At 41.7% G+C, this 25,740-nt stretch overlaps 1 protein-coding gene across 1 annotated transcript; it reads right to left on the bottom strand.

The window, feature by feature from the left end:
• Positions 1-1,686: 1,686 nt before the first annotated feature.
• Positions 1,687-24,709, bottom strand: kcnb1 (potassium voltage-gated channel, Shab-related subfamily, member 1). Its single transcript, XM_061070286.1, has 2 exons — positions 24,116-24,709; positions 1,687-3,606 (listed from the first exon to the last, which is right to left on the bottom strand). Exons 1-2 carry the CDS (start codon positions 24,689-24,691, stop codon positions 1,687-1,689), a joined length of 2,496 nt encoding a protein of 831 aa, XP_060926269.1. The 5' UTR covers positions 24,692-24,709.
• Between the last annotated feature and the right edge of the window lie 1,031 nt (positions 24,710-25,740).

The raw sequence follows: 25,740 nt of genomic DNA, 5'->3' as shown, positions 1-25,740 counted from the left end.
AAACTCATTTATATTGCGTGGAATTATAATAATTTATGGGATGCTACGAAGATTCAAGACAAGCGTTACAATGTACAAGGTCCTCACGTCATATTGTTGCATTTACACTCATGAATGTGTGCAGTGAGTAGTGGCTCTGCTCACATGTTACTACATGTTCAGGTTAAGCATGTCTGTGTGTTCTTGTAGGCTATATATGTATGTGTGAATATACGTTACATGCAATAAATCCATTTCATGTCCAATAAACAAACTGCTGCCAGCCTTTGAGAGCCGCTGCGGTCGCCATGGAAACTAAGTGTATCTATGTATTCTGAAAATCGTTTTCCGTAACTGCGTGGATCCGCTGTGAGTGTGAGTTTGTGCTCATGCATGAGTTTCCTCAGTTCAGGCATTACAGCTGATATATATATATATTCAAGTTAACCTGCTTGTGTATATTCAGTGAGTGTACTTTGACCCCTGCTCTCAAGAATCTGTGTGATCTCTTTGGCTGCTTTCATATTGGTCAAAGGAAGGCCAGCGCATGCTGAACATCTGTTACAGAAACCTAAACATGTCAATAAGCTTGAAACAAAAAACATTAGAGGACTTTCTCATTAATAATTCTCTCCACGTATTACGTTTTTGGACGTTGACTGATTGACTGCATGCATGCTCCATAAATGTGCGCATGTGCTGCAGTCAAGATTATAACCTCTGAATCTTATTTTTATGTCAAAACATCATGGTCCACCACCATCGCCCTTAAAAATGATAATAGGGTGCAAAGAAAAATATTCACAGATGGAGATTCGAAAGTATCATCCAATCTTACTATGACATGATAACATTGGGGACAGCAAAACACTGTTCAAGACCGAGAGCTCATGGTAATGGATGGGCTGAAGCCTCTGATAACTGCAGACATTCAACCTTTTAGAGGTTAACTCCTCAAATTTGATTTTGACACAGCAGACTAGCAAATCACATGTTTCTATAAGGACCCTTCTTTTATCTACTGTATATAAAAATAAATCAGATAAGACAATCTCAAGAGTGTGGATACATGAATTTGCATTACATCACCCATCGGCCTTCACACTCACACACATGCACACACAGACATACAAGCCCAAGACATACACACCCCTACAAATGTAAATGACTAAGGCCAGGTTTGGGAATGGAGGGCACAAGTAAGTAGCTTATAGGCTTCTAGGTCCTCTTTTGTATCTTCAAGACTACAGAATGAACGTGGACTCTGTAATGGGACAGTGGGCAGCTGGGATTGGTTTTTCCTAGAGAATACATAGAGATAAACCCCTGCAGCTAAAACCACATCATTCAATTGGGTTACACCAGTATCAACCACAAAACTAGATTTCTCTGACTACCCTTGATTCCACAGGGATCTCTGACCAGGCCTGTCGGCTACCCAGGAGTGCTCCTTTGTATTGTGGGTGTGGAATACCGCTAAGAGGAATGAGCTGAAGGAGGGGCAGTGACATTCTCAGATTTAGAAATGTTTATTCTCCCAGAGTATTCACCACACATGTTCACTTGGAGCTCATTGCCCAGCAGCATGCTCAGGTAATTTGTGAAATGTTTAAGAGAGACTATTTTTCCTTCTCGTTCCGTTGTCTACCGTGTTTATCACAAACGCTCTGGCCCGAGCTTCCCATTTGTTTCTGTTCCACTTGTACCTCAGAGGCTTTTATCCAAAGCATTTTGACGCCCTCTCTCAACCTTTGGTCTATGTGCCATTTCATGTCCTACGTGATTCTCATGAGCCACCCCACGAATCCCGTCATGGGCGAACAAGCAATTTTGGCCCAGCATTTTTTGGGCTGCCTCTAAATGGTTGGTGCCCCTCTGGTAGTTAATGTTGATGCTGCGTTTTGGGCTCTTTCCTGCCAACAGACAATCTGAGGGACTTGCGTCAGAGATGTCGCGCAGGTGCTCGTCATCGTCTGTGTCGGCGTCAATGTACTTGCTGATGGAGGAGTCGTGGAAGGTGAAGACAGTTGGAGCCAGGGTCGTGCTCTCTGGGGACATCGGTGGGGTCCTGCTGCTGGCAGTGGTGTAGATAGAAACTTCAGGACTTAAAAGAGAATGGTCTGACAGGACTGAGCTGTCTGAGAGCGGGGACATGCCTGACTCCCCATCACTGCGGCAGCCTCCTTTAGGGATAAGACTTTTCGAGTTTCCAGGAAAGAAGAATTTCCTTGCATTATCTGAGTATGAGGGCTTTGTGACAGACACAGGAGTTAGCATGGGCTGACACTCCCTAGAGGTCTGTTGACCTGTTTTTGCACTAGAGCGATGGGACAGCGCTGTCGCCGGACTGTGGGAGAGTCGGTTACCTTCCTGAAGACCAAGGTCCATTGCTGGACTATGGAGGAAACGTGGATTCTCTTGGAAGTCTGTTGCACAACTGATGTAGCTGTCAAAGCTAGACAAGCTTTTCATGTCCCCTACTCCCTCTCTGGTTCCTAACACTGGTGGCCCGTGATCTTGTATGGCCCCCAGCTCTATCTCATCTCTCTGTTTGTTGACTCTATTGCCTCTGTCTTTGGCATTGAGGTTGGGTTGTGACTGTGTCTTTGCCATCTGGTTGTACATCTCCTCTAGTTTCTGCACATTTAGCCTCTGGGGACTGTCATCTCCCTTGTCTGGAGAACCTAACTCCTGGGCGTTAAAGGAACGGTTTGAGCTTGTCTCTGATGTAGCCCTCTTAGCCGTCCATTTCCAGCGACTTGGAGAGAGATTGTTGTCATGAGGCCTCTCACCTTTCTCTACAACGACATCCATCAGTTCGGCACTACGAGCAAATGCCTCTTTTAAGTTCATTGAGACAATGCTGCCGTTTCTCTTTGCCCTATCGAGGGCTTCTCTCCGTTTAACTGCCTTTTCCTGCCTCTTTTGCTCCTTATAGAATTCAGAGAAATTATTTACAATAATGGGAATTGGCAGGGCAATCACCAGCACTCCAGCTATGCAGCACAACCCCCCCACAATCTTTCCCAGGAGAGTTTTTGGGTATATATCTCCATAGCCTACTGTGGTCATAGTAATAGTAGCCCACCAGAAAGACGCTGGAATGCTTTTAAACTTTGTATCCTCTTCGTCCTTTTCAGCGAAAAACACCAAACTGGAGAAGATCATGATACCCATTGCCAGGAAGAGGATAAGGAGGCCCAGCTCATTGTAACTCCTCTTCAGGGTAAAGCCCAGAGACTGAAGGCCTGTGGAGTGACGCGCCAACTTCAATATACGAAGGATACGCATGATCCGAAAAATCTGGACCACGCGGCGGACATTCTGAAATTGCAGCACACTCTTGTTGGATTCTGTTAGGAAAATGGTGACATAGTATGGCAGGATGGCCAGTAGGTCGATGACATTTAGGGGACCTTTAAAGAACTTCCATTTGTTGGGGGAGGAGAGGAAGCGAAGAAGGTACTCCATGGTAAACCAGGCAATACACACAGCTTCCACATGGGCCAGTTGTGGGTTGTCTGTGGACTGGCCAAACTCATCGGTGTCCTGCAGCTCTGGAAGGGTGTTCAGAGACAAGGCAATGGTGGACAGCACAATGAAGAGGATGGAGATGATGGCCAGGATCTGAAAGACAAGTACCAGTATTTCAGTTTAATATCAGACATCAGATATGAACTTTAGCAAACATTTCTAGTACAAATAGACAATATACACTAGAAAATAAAAGGGTTTTGATTACAGCATGAAAGTTCAGTCAGTCAGTGAATTCGAAAAACCTTACAGTCAAAAGAAAACTTTGATAAATGCCTGACGCAGTGTGTGATTGGCTGAGAGCTACTGGATTGGATTGACTTTGACCACTTATTTATTCATGACTCACCTATCAGGCTTATCCTCATGTCTGAACGTGCTTCAGTCCAGAATAATGTTTAGCAACCAATAAACAAAAACAAAAGCTCACAAAATCCAATCTATTTAATAGAAAAAAAGAAAACCTAATCACATTTATTAGATATCTTTACCCGATTGGAGTCAGGATGTCTGCATATGACATTTTCACAACAGTTATTGTTGTGCTTATCCTGCTCCCAATGACTATACTTACATGCTGATTATCTGTAGTTATAATGTTTGCTTGATGGCATGTTAAAATTTGCTAGTAATGAACAAATGGCACAACTGAGGATGAGAAGTAATTTGTTTAACACATATTGTCATAGTGTTGACGGGATGAAATTCTGACCCTATGAGGGCGCTAGATGAAAAAGCAGATGATCACCAAACTTATTACAATTCATCCTGAGGGGACACAAACCACAACTATGGACCTCATGGTTGTGCAGGGAAAAGCCAGGCGATAACCAAAATTCATCAAGAAATCTATGGCACTTCAATAGTTTAAATGCCAAAAATCCTACCTCATGGGGGCACTACAGTAGCTATGATCACAGAAAGAACCCTCAAATTTGCTTCTCAATACTCTTACTCCACTGAAATTAGTATGAAGCTGCTCAGATAATTAGCCAGCCCTCTATTCTCACACAGCGCCGACCTTGCTCAGGACCAACCAATCAATGCTTTCCACCAAGATGAAAAGGCCTCAGGGCTGTGATCATGAAGAGGGTTTAAAACAAGTTATCTTTACAATATTAATCACAATATTTTACACAGATTCCGCCCTTTAGATTTAGGGGGATGGGGTGGGCATCATTGCATGTCCCTTGCATCCCTCTAAAGTGACAGTGTGTGACATAAAAATGAACATGCACCAGTCACATGCTTTAGGGACAGAATCCACTAGATGACGCTTCATTTACATTACACAGTACAGAGAACTGGAAAGTCTGTCAGAAAGCACACACACACACACACACACACACACACACACACACACACACACACACACACACACACACACACACACACACACACACACACACACACACACACACACACACACACACCCTCCACCAATCTTGCCAACCAGGCAGACTACATCTCTTTCAGCATTTTATGACAGCTATCCTCCCAAACCTTTGTGTATAGTGTCAACAAGAAATCCCTGAATATATTCTTTATGAGCTTGTTTGATCAGAATAAGTATCTGTAAACCACAACGAGAGAGACCTGAGGAAATGTTGCACTGCTCTCCGCTCTGTAACCATGTACAAGTCAGATGAAAGATACAGAATAATTGATTTAATGTTTATAGAGTTTAGTTTGTGATGAACTGATAGCTCGACTGTTGTCCTCTGTTAAAGGTTAGACTCTGGGCCCTTTTTCTGGCATCCAACACCATGTGATGTCTAAAGTTTTTATTTACATATGTAAATGCAGAATGGCAGCCTGAGGGGGAAATATCTGATTATTCCATCGTAGCTGATGTTGGGTGAAATATTATTGGTCTTGAAATCTGAAGTATGCTGGGATATTTAAAGTCTTGATATGTGAATGTATTGGAAATAGCTCTGCTTTATCTGTTTGAAAATTGGCCTCAATCAGACATACTCTGTACCATGAAGCTGGAAGGGTAAATAAAATATGTTTAATGTTCAGTCCTGACTCTGACGTTTGTGTATAGATATATAGGTCCTCCGTGTAATGTAAAAAATGTCAAGGTTTCTTGAAAGCAGCATTTGACTGCATCAGCATCCCTCTGGGCTGCTCTGCCTCTCATGAAACATACATATATATATATATATAATGGCGGATCAAGGAGGTGAAGGAGTTCAAATTTCTCAGGGTTTAGTAAGAAGGAGGGGGAGATGGACAAGCAGGTTGGTTTGTTGTCATCAGTAATGTATGGGGTAGTACCGGACCATTGTTGGGAAGAAGCAGCTGAGCCAGAAGTCAAAGCTTTCAATTTACCAGCTGATCTACGGTCCAATCCTCGCCTACGGCCAACTTTGGTTAGTGACTGAAAGAATACAACAGAAGTGGTCAAAATAAACTCGGTCTGTAGGGGACTAGGCTTAGCCTTAGACATCCAGTGGGAACTCTGAGTATAGCTTCTGCTCTTTCATGTTCAAAGGAGCCAGTGGAGTCCTTTTGGACATCTGATTATGATGCCTACTGGGCGCCTTCCATTGGAGGTTTTCTAGGCATTCCAAACTATGGGGAGCCCTGGGGTAAACCCAAAGCTCTCTGAAGGGATCATATGTCCCATCTGGCCTGGGGACACGCCTTGGGATCCCCCAAGAAGAGCTGGAAATCATTGCTGGGGAAAGGAGCACCCTGTTTAGTTTGCTGCAACAGCAACCCGACTTGAAGAAGAGAAAGAAAATGGATAGAAGGAAGGATGGGTGGGTGAAAGGATGGATGGATGGAATTGTAGAATAACAGAAGACTGATTGAGACTGCAGGGACATACATTACAGTAGAGCATTGTTTACTTAACAAATTATATTATTATTATATTATATTCACCCTGAATGAATCCAAACAATTCTGAAACACGACCAAACAGCACAATTTAGAGGACGAGTAGGAGGCTATAGCTGGAACACAGCATGTTTGGGAACAGCCCACACAAATGAATCTTGGATGTAATATGAGGGAGGAAATACTAGAACAGTTTAAATAAATACTTGCTTCTAAAACTAAGTGCAGCTGAGCCTTAAACAACACTGCAGTGTAGGCAGGAAACATTCATAACACACCCATGTGATACAAAAAAACCCCAAAATGAAATGAATTATATCGGTGTTAGTTCCTTTGATCATGGATCTACTGGTTAAAACACATAGTCATTTGTTTAATCAAACAGAGCACACGATGCAGGGTTTCCCTACAAATCGCCCAGAGGAAAAGCCGAGGGAGAAATAGGGCAATAGGAGGTGTCTGACAGCGTGGGCCTTAGCAACGGCCTAATAAGTTGGAGTCCACTCCCAGGAGTAAAAGTGATGGCTAAAGAGGCAACCTTATCTATGACCAATCAGAGCAGGAGGACACTGTTTCCATAGCGTCACGGCAGACATGAATAATGACCCTATGTGTTTTTCTCCCCTCCGTGCTCCTCTCCTCCTGCTCTGGTGGAAATCTATTTGAACCAAACACTTCAAGAGCAGAGTGCTGGAACCGGAGAGGGAGGGAGGGAGGGAGGAGCGGGGGGGAGACATGACGAGGGCATCACAAGACTCAAGAGAGCAGCCCTTTCTAGAATGGAAAAATATGACATTGAAGGAAAATATTTACACAAAGTAAATAATACTCCGCATTGGCAAAAACACCCCATTAAGGTTGACTTCTTGTTAAAGTACATGCTGCTAACATATTCCAAACTTGAAGCCATGGTGATTGTAGCCATGGAAGAGCAGTGGGGTAATAGGATTGAGATGCTATAAAAAGATCTCTAATGAAGGCTGCTCCTGTATGACTATGGTTATGAGGTCAAGTTCCACCGGGAAACCCTACAATTCTCTCACTGGCCTATTTGCTCTGGATGATACTTGTCTTTGCACATGATGCTCTCTCTCAAACCACCTTGCTTGTCCTTACCTTTTTTCTTTTCTGGGTTGTTTAATGTCAAGAAACGCTGATTTCATCAAACCACTGTAAATCTGAGATAAAGGAGGCTGCAAATAAACAAATGTCTCAGAAAAAGGCTGAGCTGGGCTCCAGACATGGCCATAATGACATCAACATAATTACAGGCTTATTCATAGACTCACAGTGGATTGAGTCGCACAAATAACCAGATGTTAGTAGCAGCCATGTGTAAGATGGCCCTTGCCTGCAAGTGTGATAAATGTAGTTGTAGTATATTGACAAACCAGAACTGAGAGTGACCAGCAGCTTAATTTTGTTATGTCTAGGAACGGATGAGGACCCAAATGCAGATTAAACACACAGCGACTAAATACACAAAGTTAACAAGATACAGGTTCAACAAATGAAGGCGGGGCAGGTAATCAGCAAAGGATGGAAACCAGACAAATACAGTAAGAGGGACACAGAAGGAGAGAAGTTTCAAAATGAAACAGGAAATATAACTTTGATTGCTTTTTTTTAAGATATTATTTTAAACAAGCACAGTCCGTCCAACTGATTAACTCCAAATTCACTAACATTAATTCTACAAGGTTCTAACAGGGTCTTTTATATTGCTCGGTTTACTTTAATTGAGCTCGAATACTACCCACATATATTAACAGTAGCCTATTCCTGATCTTCCTGTGACGGATTCATTCAGATGGACGATTCTTGCTGAACAACAAAACCTGGGAACGCCCTGGTGCAGTTCACCTACGTCTGTGTGTGATGGCTGCTTTGCAAACTGCTATGATTCACAAGCAGGTGATACTGTCGGCCCCATCTATCTATACTGAGTTTACCTTTGATAATGGCTATCAATAATAGAATGTTTGATTCCATTTTCCAATCACATGGTTTTTGTTTATCCTTGTTCGCCGCAAGCAAGCAAGAGAAGAGAGAAGAGAAAAGAGAGAGAGAGAGAGAGAGCATTAAAACGGCCTGGGTTTACTGCCCTGTGATGTTCTGTTAACTTATTAACATAATATAATCATATCCGACATGAGGTCATATAATTGCCTCAGACCCCCCACAGCCCTCAGAAGGATTAACAGTACAGATAATGAACGGAGGCGTGGATGGATGAGGTCACGGTGCTGACCCTTTTTATTATAGTTTCAATGTCTATATCTGCAGAAAATGTCACAGGTGTGGTTTTTATCACCTTTATTATTTTTTAACCATTTTAGCATGTTATTAAAAAAAGAGAGTAGGGGCTACATGTGTTCTATAGCCAGTAGGGTATTATATATATATTTTATTACGTTGACAGAGCAGCAATAGTTTCTCTCAGTTATGAAGGTTCATTTAATGAAGGAGACATTAATGAAATTGTGATTGAATATGGTCGTGTTTTGTTCTACCTCGGGTGTGTGAAAAACTTTTGAAATCTAAATTTTGCCCCTGGGAGGGACTGACTGCTGGCCAACTATTGTTGGTGGCCTACAAAAGGATGAAAAGATGAGACGATGAAGGGAAGGAGATATTTTTATCCAGAGGAGAGGAAAGACAACATATATGTGTCAGAAATGGACTGGGAGACAGAGATAATAATCCACACCCCCATCCTTTCTAGGCCAAGGTGAAACCAGTCCTCATGAGTCTGACGATATTCAGGAGAGAATTCTTGTGGAGAAGACAACATTAGATTTACACAACCCTTTGTCATTGACTGTAACGTTCTCCTCTAAGTTACATATTGAAGATCATTTATTTCCCATGTAGAGGAGAGAATAAGCCCTCAGACATGAGTCTTCCACAGGGACAGTTTTCTCATCCACTACACACACACCAAAACTAACTCAGTTCTCCAGAGGCTCCTATACTTGGGGACCTATAAAGAGGGGAAACTCCTTCCTGGGCATGTTACTGCAGTTGTGCCACCGGCTCTTGTTTATTTACGATGTCCCTGGTTTTATGTTGGCTGTGTCCCAGCTGCTATGATTAATTCCCTCTGTTCTACATTGGCTTTCTTAGGGCCAGGTCCATTCATCTGTCTTCCCAGCGCTGCTCCGACAAACATGAAACCTTGAACTTTGACCAATTTATACAGACTTTGTCTTTTACAAGACAATATGTACCTAACGTTAGCATCAGCTAATGTCAGCCACGATAAGCTACTTGTCTTTTGAAAAGTATGAGGGCCTGGCAAGGGAAATAAACTGTCTGTCCATTCTCTAATGTCCTTCCTCGAGGATAAAGTCAAAATGTCAATAACAAAGTCCAACTAAATCAGATGAAGTTTTTTATTTCGTGAATAAAGTTGGAATATTTTTAGACTTTACTCTTGATCTGCAAAATAGTTTAGAAAAAATCTCCTCAGATTTATTTAGACTTTTCACAACATGTTACCTTTATCCTCAAAAAGAAAAATGAGAAAATAAATCCTCCTTATTTTTTCTCGCCTGGCCTAAAAAGAAAACCATTCCGTTGTCACTCTAAAGGTTTCTGCACAGTTGATGGTGGCTTGGATTGCGGCTGTAAATGAATGAGTCGCTAACTCCACTTGGTTAGAAGCGGCTATGGGCTTAGTGTTCTCACACTGTATTAAGTCTGGTGCCATCCCATGTGACAGCTGAGGAACTCCCAGTGCTCCGCCTGGCACCTTTCTCATTAGCAGCAACAGGAGCAACAGACACGCTGCAGTGGTTTAGCAGAGGAAGCTCCTGTTCCTGTGAGTCCTAACACCATTGTCTGTCAACTCTCCCAGCTCTCACCCAGGGAAACATAAGACCTACCGCCTGATGATAGGCAGTATACCCCCAATTAACGCTGTAATAGGCACAGACTGACGAGGTTTGGGCAAATAGGTTAGTGGGGAGGAAATCCAGGTTCTGCTTGATTGCTAAGATCCTTCAACCAGCGGACTAGGTTTCCCATCAACCCGTTCGCCACATCTGAGGCCACAGGGATAACCATGCAACACTCTCCCAGCCTCGACTGCCAGCCACTGTCACCATGACAACCCCCTTGAAGCTCGACAGGAGGTGGCTACGTGGACCTGCTTGTGAAAAGCAAGTCTGACAGTCTCCTTCTCTCTGTCTTTCCCTCCCCCTCCTCTCTCCTTCCTTCTATCGCTGATTTGTACCGTAGTCAAAGCTCATCCAGCTTCGAACAATCTGTAGTGCTCTCGTCTTCTATGTAGGTTTCTCTCTTCATTGTGTCAGACTGTTTGCATTTCAGTTGCATCTCGTACATAAGTTCCTGAAACCGCCAGACAGCATCGCCTTGTGCAGATGTTTGCAACGTATGCCGGGCTCCTGCAGTTGTATCACTTGATTTGATGAACGGTCATCACACAAACACAGAAGCGCACTTCATCTTCATCAAGATTTTATCGTCAGTGGTCGATTTTATGCGAGTAACGTTGTGAGCGTTAAATAACGTGGAATAATTCACACCCCGGATTCTGAATGTGGAAGGGTTCTGCCTCTCCGCCAGTGAGGGAGATGGGGTTTCCATGGAGACGGGAGGAGACTGTGTCTTCCACATTTCCCCCAGCATGATAGCTTGAAACACACAGGCGCTTTTGCAGTGGCTCAGCTGTAGTCTCCACACCCTCCATCACTTCTCCTTATAACTTTGAACAGATCTTTGTATTTCTTAACCCCCCCACACACACACATCTTTACCAAATGAACATCTTGTGCCTTGTGGCTCTTAAAGGGACCAAGAGCCAGAACCTGTAGATTCAAACTAGTGTCCCATCACCATGACCTTGTTTCTTTTACGTAAAGGAGGCTGCATTTCAGACCTGGTGTGTGTCTTTCAGGCTCCTCCTGAAGAAGGCTCGATTCTATAAATATAATATGATGGTTTAGAGTGGTTTCATTATATAATCTGCACATTAAATGCAAAAGACAATGTGAAAATCACACTTTTGTGACATTTATGTTTTCCAGATCAATATATTGAATAATTCTACAAATGTAACTGTCACAGGACATTTTCAGGACATTTGCGACCTTTGAGTTGCTTCTGCTTCTTTTTCTTTTCTATTGTTTAAAGATTAAATTGTTAAATGACGTCCTTCAATTAGTTAGAAAAATCCCAACTATCCAACAAAACTATCCAACCGCTCTGGTCGGACTAAACTGAAAAGGCCAAACAAAGTAGGTGTGAAAGCACCTTCAGTTACATTTCAAGTCCTTTGACACATTTGCAATATTCTGTCGGTAATGTGATTTTCATTGTATTGGAAGACGTAGATTTGTGGGTGTAGGTAGGAGTATTCGAACCATCATCAACATTTAATACCATGGGCATCCCTCTGTGTAAATAACTATTTCCAAAATGTGACGCCCTTAAACACACTGTATTCTGAGGTCATAGAAAAGTCTGGAAGAAGCCATTTTGGGGGCATTCAACAGACTTTACCCTAACTCGAAACGCTTGCATGCACAAAGTGCACCACAACTCGATTCAGCAAACCACTAATGTTAATCTACTGTATGCCCGGACCATCCATCTCTTGAATGAATCCCACCTCATCTCCTCTCCCTCTCAATTATTCATGCATTTCAGATGAAGAAGAGAATCCAGACTCAGCATCTATATTTAAACTCTGGCTGGTCCATGGTGGCTGTATAAATAGAAACAGTATAGGGTCTGGTCTGGTGCACCAAAGGACGCAGTTTTCATCAGGAATTTCAGCTCAGAGGATATAGCATTTATAAGGACTGGAGAGACATGAAAATACCTAAGTCAGTGTTGTGTAGAAGCATTTCAGGAATGAGGAAATATCATATCAAGCAATAATAGAGGTGAGGCAATATGTGGAAAAGCTTCATCTGTTTCTTGAATCCCATCAAAATCTCATCTCTTCTCCACGGTATAAATTTCCCACTGCACAAAAACAGTGTTGGCACAAATATAGCAGCATGTCTGTCATATTGTGCAGGGATATTGCTTCCATATCGTCTAATAATAAATGTATGATGCAGTTCATGCAGTCTGTATGATGGTGTCTCTATCACAGAAATCAGAGATAGTCACGGTATATGACTCCTCTAGTCTGTATGTCAAAGTGTCCTTCATAAGCTGCTGAACCTCAAATTGGCCCCGTGGCCTGTTGCATCGTGTGTGAATGGGATAAACGAGTGATAGAGATACTGACAGACAAGCTGTATGAATGGGTGAATGGGATTTGTAGTGTAAAGAGCTTTGAGTCGCTGTAAGACTAGAAATACAGGGTATAAATGCAGTCCATTGATCCTATACAGACATTAGGAAAAGCAACAGTTTGAAATACGAAGAAAGACGGAGACTGGGAAAGACGCACCCATCATGATAACGTTTCTCCCTCACGTTCGTGGATACTGTTTCTGTCTCCGGCCTTTGTCCTTTCCACAAAGTCATTCATTCACCGTTCGACAAAAACTTGTGGAAAGTGGAGAGTGAAATACACCGACGAGGACAGCTGTAATTGCTGCCACTAAAAGAACAGTGTCTGGAACTGTGAGTTCTGATTTATAGAGCGTGTTGTTCTCTGTTCACATAAATGTGGAAGATTGGCTGTGTTGCGGAGAGGGTTACATATCACAGTTATGGTGACACGGCCTCTCTGCAAGGGCCATGGCCACCCTTTCTGTGAGAAATGGTAAAGAAGAGAATTCAAAGAATGGTATGTCAAGGTATAATGCTCCTACTGGTTGGCAGAATATACTTGTTGTATATAAAATGTATTATTCTTAATGGAGCCAAGCATGCAAGCTACTTCAGTAAGACGAGTTGAGTTGCATGGTGAAATCTTTTTGATGTAACTTAGAGTATAGCCTCCAAAAAAAGCCCCGTCCACTGTTCTCCACTGCTGTGCTCGTGCTTCACGGCTCATTTGCCGATCTGTGCTGGAACGGTGATGCAAACACTCGGTAACGCTGTCGCTGCTGCCGCTCATCAGCTCGTTTGTAAAAGCCTGCTCACCATCCATAGGGTCTTGAGTTACTCTGCAGGGAAGTGTATTACTGACACTCCTCAGAATCAGTTATCCTGGAAACTTGATGCAAATGAAGGAAATAGACCATACTGAAATTCACATGAAATAAATCCATTCGTACATCAGTGGACTGATTGAAATGGCAAATGCTCTGTATTTATAAAGTGCTTTTTCTAGTCTTGACAACCACCGCTGACCTTCCGGTAAGAGGACGACCCTGCTCTGCCCCCTGAGCCGCAGTCGCACCATGTTAATCATGTTGATGCAGCTGAAGAAAGTGACAAATCCCACAACTGATCCCTATGAATCCACACCTTCACCAACTGAACCATGAAGGTGTTTCATTTCGGATGTATCGTTTACTGAACAGAGGATTTATAGCATGTATAGTTTTTTATAGCCCGTGTTGAGAATGAGTCACACCTTGCTCTCCTGGCATTGATTAAAACCTGTAAGACTCATATCTGTTCCTCAAAATGACTTAAATGAAAAGGAATCCCTTTATAATTGCTTGTATGTAGCTCAACATCTTTGCCTCATTTAGTATTTGTGGATCTATGAATATGCCAATGAACCCTGCCTCTATCTCCACCCTCCTTTCAGCCCTGGTCTGTGCCTTTGACTCTGTTCATTAAAGACAAAAAATCCTGTTTGTTTTCTGTTTTAGCTTCTTCACTACACAACGGCAGGTTGGAATGTAGGAGTCATCCAGTAACCGACTCAGAAGACAACCAGTGAATTGTGTAATAGTCGTAAAATGGAATAAAATGGGAGGCTTGAATCACTCTCTACAACATTAGCATTGAGCTAATGCTTGATTTCATCAATTCCATCCATATCCGTACACTTTTTTAATACAAAATAAAGACTTTTCTGTATTTAATGTTGAGCATAAATGAGCAAGTGTAGTTACTGTAGCTTGCAAAATACCTATAATTTAAGACACGCCTCTGAAACCCCTCTAAATATTGAAAACATAAGAATTGAAATAAATGTCCTTATCATTATAGGGGGGGCTTTTCAACAAATTAAAGATGAAAGGGGAGCTTAGATTTTAGTTTATACATATTATAGAAAATGTAAGATGCACAGCATTTCAAGGCGCTTTTTTTGTTCTTCTGTCTCTTGTCTGAATTAAACCCTAATACCTTGACCCCAGTGGTCTAAACCAAACCAAAGAGAAGCAGCCCCCTCATTCATTAAAACGCAATCTTTCATTCTGCAGTGGGCTTTTGCACATTACAATACCACAATCTTTAGGAAAGAGGAAACAACTTTGGCGGACTTTCTGCAATTGTGTAATCGACAAAACTTTTTTTCCGGTGTGTCTGTTTTTCTCAGGTTCCCTGCTGACGCTCAGAGAGGGAAACGTTGTTTCTCCGGCTCCAAGCTCTTCAGTGTCGCCAGAACAGCGTCAACGTTTTACAGCATCTCCCCGTCATGTGGTCGTGTATGATTCAGTAGTTGTGACAGTTGATGATGAGCACGCCTCCTCAGGGTAAGCACAGACTCAGGGAAACCGACCGAGAGTTTCAATATGAATCACTCACTCACAGACTTAGAGAGTAAAGTTGTGACTCTTTAAGTGCAAATCTCTCTGACATACAGTATCACCATTACGTCGTGATACTGTAAGATCAAAACGAGAGGGAATATACCACATGACGTATATTCTTTCATTCTTAGGCTACACATGTTAGTCACTTGTTTTTCTCACGATACATTTTGCAAAACAGAAAACGCAGACAATCATCAACCAGCCTCCTGCATTAGTCTTTTCTTTTCCAAGTTGCTTAATATTTTACAGTTGTTTTAACTATACAGTGCATGCGTCCTCTCCTGTGAACAGCAGGGAATCTGTGTCCCAGAATATCTTTTGTTTCAAAGCATGTGTCTATTGAGACACCTCTTGATGAGAATTAATTTCAAAGATTTGTTTTTTCAGTGCTGCACCTCTGTTTTCTTCTCTCACAGCAGAAACAAAATACCGACCAGATGCTTTTGTTATTCAGCCTCTGGGAATGTGGATGATTGTCCCGCATATGAGCCTTTTCATTGGAATTTAATCTGGTCCGAAGGCAAAACTCTCATTTCTGACACTCCCCATGAAAGTGATTATCAGAGGTCTTGCTACAAAGTTTTCAGGTTATTCAGGTTCAACTGATTCTCACTTGTAAGGAGTTTTACAAGTTAGTCGTGAGACCATGTAGCTCTGTGAACTTGTCCAATTCTGTGCATTTTCAATCTTAACCTAATTTTCCATGTACTGGCACTAAAGCACATTTTAGTATCTTTAATGTGCTCACACTCGAGCTGCTCATTCACTTTGAATGGGCTGTCGTCATGAGTTACCTAACTGTGGTTCCATTGTGTCACGTTGCAGCTGTGATCAACTTTAGAGCTTTTCAGGCACCAGCCAATCAAATCGTGTTTCAGCAAACACTGAAGCGCGTTAATGGAGTCGGAGGCAGCTGGTTAACCTGGTGTGTGTTTGTCTGATTGTGGATTTTTTCCCCCACGTTGTTCTCTTTAGCATTAGCATGGTACGTTAGCAGGAAAGCTGGCTATGTTGTGTGTCGAAAGCACGAAACTGTGATTGTTGTCGTTATGCTGATCCCGCTGACACCATGCGTCAGCCACGCCCACCTAGCATTGACACAATGCATATGGGTGACTCCGTGCGTTACATTCTACCTACCATCAAATTATTATTATAGACAATTTTTGTATTTCTTAGCTAAATTTAAGGAAGGAAAAAGCTCCGGTATGATAGCTGAATAAAAGCCCTGAATATTTCTTAAATTAAATCAGCTTTTTATAAATACAAGAATAACTGTATTAAATGTGAAGGTCTTAACACAATAAACCAAAATTGGACCGGAACACTTATCTGAGGAGGGAGGAATAATTTGAAGTAGTCAAGCAATAGTCAAATATACAGTATAAAAAGATTATTGTTTCATCGCTTTACAAACTCTACTCAATAAGAAATGGAAATTAGTCATACGCTGAAAAAAACTAAAAGTTGACTCAATGATCGTCATCTGCTCGATTCTATGTCTCGCTTAGTCACAAACCCCCTTTGTTCGTTATCTTTTTCTCTGGCTCAGATTCAGCTTCCGTGTCCCACAGTAATTAGTTTACAATCTCAAACTCTCAAGATCTCTTCATTTATCTCTGTGTTTTTTTCCCTACAGTCTTTGCTCCTCAGGCATCCCTCCTCTCTGGGACAGTTATGCGTTAGTGTCTTTTGCTCGGTGCTCACGTAACCACTCGTCTCCAAATTGAATGAACAAAGGGGCTGTCTAGCTTTGCAGATGTGAAATACATGTTTTATTTCTCTTCTACCTCTCCTTCCACAACAGATCTGTGCAAACACTTCCCTGCGTGAACTCCAGGATCATTGCCCTGGTGACCACACTTATGTTATTTATAACACACTTTTACAATTTAACAACTTTACCCCATCAAGCAGTCAGAACATGTCCACTGAAATAAATTCTGCAACAGTAAATAGAGCAAAAAAGGAACAAAGTCTGTCTTCAGTGAACCTTTTCTGCAGCAGTGACGCATGCTTTGCTACGAGTCTGAAAGGCTGAGATGACTCCACAAATACTGAGCGCTTCACTACAAAATGCATGACATGACTTGTAAAATGCTCACAGACAAGACTCTACATTAGATAATCAGACTTCTCCACATTATTCTTGAATGAGCTCTAAATTATGAAGCACAATGATGAAACAACTACTGATTAGACTTTCCAAAAACCTCAGTCCAAGGTGAAACAATATTAAATCAAAATGAGACGAAGAATTGAAATGATGGTAAGAGTAATAATTATATTCTTAATAATCATCACTTTTCCTTGATCAACACACTTATGTTTCACTGGTAATATAGACCTAATGCATCAAATGATAATTCCCACAACAAAGTTATCTATATTGCAGGGGCGGATATAAAGGCCTGGGGGGCACACGCCCTGAGTGGAATCTGATTGGCCCCTGAAATACCCCTTTCCAGTCAGTATACATCCCTAACACTTACCAACAATACTAACAAGTAACATGACTATGATATATGAGCTATCGGTCAACAAGGTATGACTTAAATGTGCACCTTACTTACTGAATCAGGAATTTTTACATGAAAGTTTGACATATAATTGGCCCCTCTGTGCAAATTCTGGGCCCCTTTTTTGCCCCTGATTTAGAAAAATCCAGAGATCTGCCACTGCAAATTCGTACGAACCCCCTTACTTGTGGCTCAGGAGGTCGAGAGGGTCGTATACTAGAGGGTCAGTTGTTTGGAGATCCGATTGACCTTCAAATCTTTTGCCATCATCATCCCAAGCATTCAACTCCTCTAGTGAGTGTGTCTCCTAACTGAAGCCAAATGTTATTCATGCGGCAAAAAGAAAGAAACCCAATGATGTTACCATCAGGACAAAATTCTACTCATATTGAATAATCTACCCACCATCCATCTGGCCAAAAGTTGGGTCACTTTCTGACTCAAAACGTTGTTGGACACATGGAAGGATCAAAATGTTCAAATGTTTAATTTTCTGTTTGGAAATTAAAACCTTAGTTTGAGATCGGAGACATTAATCCTTTGGACTTTGAATGTGCATGTTTTTAGGATCTGTGAGTATTTTACAGTCATGGATCTTATTTAAGCACCATTAATTAAATTACTTAAAGAATGTTTTACACTGAATGTCTAAGTCTCCCAAGGCTTTTGTCTGCATATAGGCAAGCCGTTTATGTTACGTTTATGTACGACTGTGTAAAAGGGACATGATAGAAAGAGATCTCAGAGACAGTCAGTTATATTTACATATTCAGCATTGTCATGAGAATCTATAATAACTCCTAGGATCATGTGTCACTACAACAGAAACTGAGTACTATGCAAATATAGATTTGTGTGGGTGTGTGTTTACTTTTGGACTCTTGATAGTAATAACTGGTCGTAGGTCAGAGCTGTTAATCAGTTCCCTTCCTCATCTGTCTGTCAATCTTTTCTTAACTATAGCAGATACATGGACTAAGGTTCAGGTCTATTTAGACTTTAACCTTCAGAGGTTACAGGAGAGTTTTTATAGCTGCATTCGAATCTGACTTCAGGGCAAGTTAGATGAGACACAGCCACTCACAGGCACTGCTGTTGAAGAGGAGACAGTGTGACAGACTGAGAGAGAAACCGACATGAAAGCAATCGCCGAGGCACTCGCTCGCTGAGTGCACATGATCCCGGCTTATATCTGTACACCACACCACAGACATAATGGACAAACAACCTGAGAAACCTCTGATATGTTATGTCCCACCTTAATCCTCCTATCAAGCTCAGATTTCTGATTTCAGTATTGCATGGTCACACTGCAGCTTTCTGCCAGAGCCACTCAATTCTCCCCCGGTCGACCGCTTTCTCTCTGGTGTCTTTGCTACATGCAGGACTAAAAGGTCGGGAACCTCAGGCCTCCGGGTTGTACACCACTTACGAGACGATTTGATGCAGCCGCAAGACAATTCATGAATACAAGAAAGTGACTCACCTCAGGACAGCATATATATTATATGTTTTAGCGCAACATGTCCTTCAGAGTGGCCCCGTCTGGTTGTTTTCCTGTCAGGTCATGGTCAGGGTGACGAGTGTTCCCAGAGAAAAGGACAAAAGACTCTGGTCTTTGTCAAAGTAAAAGCCTAGTTTGGAGGGATGCGCTCGCAGTGATGTAAAAGGTCAATCTCAACTCAACTGCTTGAGTTGAAAGGACAAAGGTACTTTTACAAGTTTAGAGTCCGGCTGCCCAACGAGCATCTTTCACAAAACCTCACTGCGAGAGAGAAAATGTCACTTGGACAAGCTTTGTAGTGAGGGAGCTATTATCTAAGAACATAAAACATCAATCAAAGGCAGAACTCAATCAGACCATCTGTCAAGGATGTTGTCAAATGAAAAGACCCTGATAAAGGTTACTTATAACTTCTATAGATACTTCACTGACACATACTGCAGTAATCAAGCATCTTCCCAAACATTTTCTCCACCTACTTAAATGTTGGATGAGAACAAGTTTGACGAAGTGGGTGAATTATTCATCAGTGTTCTCTGCAACTGTTCTGGGGACTTTGTTTAGAGATTAGAAATATACATCGATATGCAGTTTGTGTTTTTGTTCTTACATAATCAGCCCCGATCATACACACATATATAAATATATTGTGGAGTAGATTGAGTATGATAGCTCATACATATTTGCTATATGTTATTTATGTCACTAACATTTTATTGTATCCACAACCATTCCACAACTTGATGTGATCAATCCACAACCAAGCCAATCATTTGATGTAATCAAGGAGAATCAATTTACATTGTAAGACCTGTTGGACACTCAAATTTGAGATATTAAGTCTACAATGGAGCATACTGACTTTGTGTCAACCGACTACATGGTAGCATTTAAAATGAAAACATGTGAACCAAGAATAGATCCTTGGGGTGCCACCCACCTAATAAATTTAAACCTGTACCTTTTAAGACCTGTCCCTGTTTTTAGATGATGCGGTCCAGATGATTGGTGGACTTGACAGAACAGGACTGGATCTACATGAGGATATGAAGGTTTTACTGAGTATGTGCATCCGACCCAGATGAGTTATTGTTTATTTGACAATAAACTCTTGAAACTTGAAACTTGAAACTTGAGGGTATCTTGCCGTGTTGATGATTGCCTGAATACTCCAGCCTCTACACAATAGTTTCATGGGAGTTGGGCAAATGTGTCCGGAAAATAACCCACATACATTGTGGCCCTTTAAAATAGGATACGCTTCTCTTTAGGAGATATTCATGCAGACTGTCCCAACTGGGACACAGCATTCTCGTTATGTTTCTATTTGACTCCGTGTACATTATCGTCCTTGTTTTGACTTTTCAGCTTTCAGGAATTGTGATAGATTCTAGTCTGGCAGCTTCATTTCTTGGATTTGGCTGCAGACTAATTTATGAGCAGGAATACAGCCAAAAAGCATTTATATGTCATCTACAGTGTGACATGAGAAGAGCGTAATTGGAATTTGTTGCCTGCCATCTGATGCACAATACCTCCTGACAGAGTAGGAAGTGGTATTTCTTCATTTTTTGGATGCTTGGAGGACAAAAATGACAGAAACATTATTGCTCAGCTTGGATTTCCCCAGGAAAAGTGTTTGAAGTCAAACTCATGTTGTCCTTTTCACTTCTTATTGAATTTATTTAAAATTGTAAATCTTAGACCGTAATTGCCTAATGATATATATTTACAGTTCCACTTTTTAAATTCCTGCTTTTGTAAATGTGAGACTGTAAATAAAGATTGTTTGCTTGCTGCTTTCCCCCCCCAGCCTCCTGTCTATCTGTTCCTCTATTAGTATAGACAGAAACCATTAAATCCTGGCTGTTGTGACATAAATGCTACTTCAGGTGAAAAGACGTTTCTTGGCAGCGATCTTATGGTGAGGAAGCCTCCTGCTTTGCCAGCTGGGGGTCAGACAATCTCGTTTTATTGGGACTCAAATCTGATTTGAGCAAGAGACAGACAATGCTGTGGTTTAGAACGAGGAGGTAAACAGAGGGAAGCTTCAAATTGGGCCCGGAGTCTCCTGGAGAATAATTAATGTGACATTTCCCTGACATTTAGTCGGTGGTATAGTGGAGGAGCCCGAAGACGGGGAGGAAGGATGCGGAGCACAGATATGAACCAGTGAGGGAAAGAGAGAGACAGGAAGGACGACAGGGCAGAAAGAACACGGGCAGCAACGCCGACTCTTTGCACCTGAAAATCTTGACAAATATTGCTGCTACAGTACAAACATTTAAATACAGGAAGCAAGCCGCAGTGTGAGATTTTACACACACACACACACACAGAAACACAAATAGACCTACTTCAATACCCACTCCTTCAATGATGATAAAATTGTACTTTAGTTGCTTAGTAACAATTTGTTTTTGTGCTCAACTCCAGCATCCACCATCTGCTTATGGTCTGTTACACATACATTTCCATCTCTGAACCGGGATCGGACAACACAGGTGGAGACGGCACCGCTGGGACATTCTGTGGTGGAGGAGGGGCCATCCCCTTTAAAGTAGATTGGTCTGCTTAGTTTTTAAGGCTAATTAGTTACTGATAAACTCTCCTTCTCACAGAGTCAAGGTTTCTCGGCATCCTTTGCTAGAGTCTTATAAGAGAGAAAAGATGACGAACACTTTAATCGTAAATACTGCACCCACACTTATCAATAAGTAGCTATCGGAAGCTATAGAGTCGCAGGAAACATCTTGGGGAAGCACTTCAAAACTGTTCTCCAGTGATATTTTGATATATTGCAGATATCAGGGCGCGATAATGGACAGAGAAACGTATGGTGGAATCAGAGTGGTCATCTCCTTTTTGTAGGCTACAGCACTTTCTTAGCTCTAACACAATAAACATTGATTTTTGCATCTATTTGATTCCCATGAAGAAGACATTTCCCTGACAGACTGGCAGCACTGACTCCCAGTCTGTTTGTGATGTGTGAGCGCTGATGTTTCTCACAGCACCTGCACCGTGACGGCTGCAGCCAGCTCCAACTGCAAAGTTTAATTTCCATTTTACGATCCGGATTGCTGCGAGCCATACAAGGCATGGTGCTCCTTACAAAACCCGCAGTGGAAAGAAGACAGACTTCCTCTTTGATCCCTTCAATCCCACCAAGAACAGTGCGATCAAAGGCCGCTCATGTTTAACACTGCTGCGGTTTCCCGGGTTGCAGGTGTGGCTCCCTGAAAGGCCTGCTGAGGAAAAACTGTCTCTGTGCGCCAATAAACGTGGGATCAGCTGATCGAAGGCGACAAAGAATTGACCTTCAGATTAAGAAATGATGTGCAGCACAGTGAGGATCTCAACCATCGAGTTATGACCAGGGCAGAGGGACATGGCTCTTAAATATTAAATGCAGGCTTACGTGCTCATTCAAGCAAATATTGTGATAGTCTTGACAATCAGGATTTCAAACCAGCAGTTCTATTTCCTGATTTCTTCTCTAATTTGCTTAACTTGTCAAGCTCGTCTGACAATATCCTACATATTATATATTATAACTGACTTAATCATGACCTAAACTCCCCATTTATTATCTTGTCCTTCTCTGGGTTTCATATGTTCTTCTCTTGCTCTACTCTATCATTAAAATATGTACATTAATTGCAGGGCACACCCACCTTCTATTCCTGAAAAATCTTCCAACAATCCTCGATGACATGTAGGTGTGTGTTATGTATATTTAATGATGTTAATGCTATTTAAGTGAACAAACATGTAATTCAATATCCCGGCCTCCAGGATGCTCAGGATGACGCAGGAAGGGGTTGTCATAAAAGAACAATTGACAAAATGCAGGGAATATTTTTTCAAGAGTCAGATGTGTATAGTTCATATTGTAAGAGAGGGCAGCTAGGAGACATTGAAATTACTTAATGGTGCCTGACCAGTACATAAGTGTAAGAGTAACATATGTGTGCTTGTAGGTGTTTTTGTTTGTATTGTGGTTCTGCAGTGGAGAACAGACGGATATATTTTCAAATGTGAGCTAACAATACAGCAATGGTCCTGATAACAAGTTTGATAACATGAGCATTCCAAGGGAATGAGCCCTGTGTCGGGTTTCAAAGATGCTTCATTGTGATGCTCGCACCGAGCCGTTCTCCCTGTTACAAAACTCATCTGACTGGGATGACTCTTTCTAGTTTTTGAATAACAATAAAGGCAGATAATAGCAAAGACATCCCAAACTGACAAATCCCATCCACTGGCTTTTCCTATAATTTCCACTGTTCATTCTCTGCTCCAACACTCGAGGAAACAAAACATAAGAAAAACACATGGATTTGTCCTGAATGTTGTGCAATCATACATAAACTCTTCACTTGTCAAAAACTCCTATTAGTGAAGAAATTGTAATTAGCTATATTCAGTTCTCCATATTACTAACACAGCACTTGCACAGACGGGCTCCATTATGTTAGCCTTATTGATAAAGATTAAATATGATGAAATCTTGACTACAACAACACAACATCACACGCTCAAGACCCTTAAATGATAAGAGGTATGATAATGGACGGATGGATTGGCAAACACACAAGTCTCTGTAAAGTGCTGCTGAATGCTACTATGCTCACAATGTTTTCACGTTTTCCATGCCGGCCATCTTAGTTTAGCACGTTAGCGTTGTAAGATTTGTACTTAAGACTAAGTACAGTTGATGCTGATGGAAACTCATTAAGTTTGCATGTATTAGATTATAAACTTGTGTAATGGACAGAGTGATATTTTGGCCTGAGAGTGGTAGATTTTTCCAAAAAGCAGTTTCCATAGCAATCCGCAATAAAAACTATACCTCAAGGTGGTGCTGAATGAAATGTCAGTGCATCTACAAAGTCAGATGGTTTTAGACATCTTTGCAACATGAATATCAATCTCAGATTTCATGGCAATCCAGCCGGTAACTCATGGCAATCCAGACATTCACTGTATGTGCAGGCCTGTGTAGACCATCATCACACAAGTGTAAAGATTTCCCCAACCAATCACACACTCATCTCTTTCACATGACCACCAACGGAAATTACCTTTGCTGCAACGGACGAGCCGGGCTTTTCCAAGAGTTCCCAAAGTTTTTTCCGTTTTTCAGCACAGCAGGTGTTGTCAAATTCGTCCCCATCTCTGTCTTTCAAATTGTCGGCCTCTCTTTTCAGCTCCTCGTTCATTTGCTCCTTTTTCTGGTGGTACCTCGCCTGGCAACACGACTCCAGGTAGATCTCGTCGATTCCCCAGTAGTCGAGCTCTTGACTGAACGACAGGGCGCACATCTCTTCCATCATGTGCAGCTTCCCCGTGCGGTAGAAGTTCAGAATCGAGGTGAATGCCCCCGGATGTCGGTCAAAGAAGTACTCGTTCTCCTCGAGGTTGTAGTCGTCGCACACTTCCATCAGAGACTCATGGGTGTTGCAGTCTCTTAACTTCCCCAAACGTGTTCGTGGTAGCCGGTCTAACGTTCGCCACAAGACCTCATGAGGGAGACCCCCTACATTCAGCCTGACTCGGCGGAAACATGTCTTGCTGCGCATTATGTCCGCTGGTTCAGGTTGCAGCGAGGACATTGAGCGGGAGCCAGCTTTATTTAACTCGGCCAAGGATTTCTCCATGATGACTTAATGGCGTGGGTGTAGGCAAACATCCAGTGTTATGGACTACAGTTGGTCCTGTCTTCTTCCAATACTAAAGGAATAAAAAAGGACATAATTAGTTTTCTGGGATCAGTCCATCAGTTTAAAATGAATATGTTGATATTTCTGTAGCTTGTGACCTGAGCAGCCCACCTGGAGGTCAAGACCCCACAAGGGCCTTAAGATACAGCTACTGGGTCACAAGATGATTGAAGAAAGAAACAAAAAAAATGTCTTTGTTAAACTTATTTTCATATATTCTTATTTTTGTGCTAAACTTGTATTAATAAGGGCCTATTAACATGATCTAGATTAACTATTAAAAGAAGCCAAAATCACTGTGTCTGTATGTTGTGTGGACAATCATCTTCACTTAAGGGATCACAAGCAAAAAGGGTTTGAAACTATTGGTTTGGACCGTGATTGCCGACCTGGTTACTCATGTTAACGACCATGCGGCAATTAATTGAAAACCAGTAAATAATTTAGGTTTCTGCATCCAGCATTTAAAGCCAATAGTTTAGAAAGGTCCACAGCAGCAAAATGATGAACAGTTTTTTTTACAGCAAATTATAATTTCAGGGTGTTTACTCTCATTGTATCATATCCTGTGTTATCATCCTTCCCTGAATCAACAATAAACCCTCCCCCAGATTGATGATGCTGAAATGACTCTCACACGTTGGGACCTAACAAGGGAAAGATTAAGCCTGAAATAATATCGTTTTGTTTTCAGCTGATCAGGAACTGAGACAAACATCATACAATATAAGTGACTGTTACCAAAACTACATTCTAACCTGCTCTGATTCAAAGAAAGCAGGTTCAAATGTCCTGCAGTTTAGAGAGAAGATTCATTAAATTAGTATCTCTCTCACATCAGATATAATCCTCTGAATTCTTTCAAAATTCTGTGTTAGACTGAGCTAATAACCATACCCTCAGATAGATCCGTTTGAGATGACTCACACACAGTAGCAGGCTGCAGAATCAGAATCTCAAGGCTTTCCTTTTCATAGGGTTGGCAA

The sequence above is a fragment of the Limanda limanda genome, chromosome 4 (genome assembly GCF_963576545.1).
Source record: "Limanda limanda chromosome 4, fLimLim1.1, whole genome shotgun sequence".
NCBI classification, from domain to species: Eukaryota; Metazoa; Chordata; class Actinopteri; order Pleuronectiformes; family Pleuronectidae; genus Limanda; species Limanda limanda.
This window is presented reverse-complemented; position numbering and strand designations above follow the sequence as displayed.

Excerpts from the sequence above, each read along its gene's own strand:
- kcnb1 (XM_061070286.1), bottom strand. The coding sequence starts at position 24,691 with ATGGAGAAATCCTTGGCCGAGTTAAATAAAGCTGGCTCCCGCTCAATG. Across the intron at positions 3,607-24,115 it reads GCTCGTCCGTTGCAGCAAAG|ATCCTGGCCATCATCTCCAT; the intron begins GTAATTTCCGTT and ends CTTGTCTTTCAG.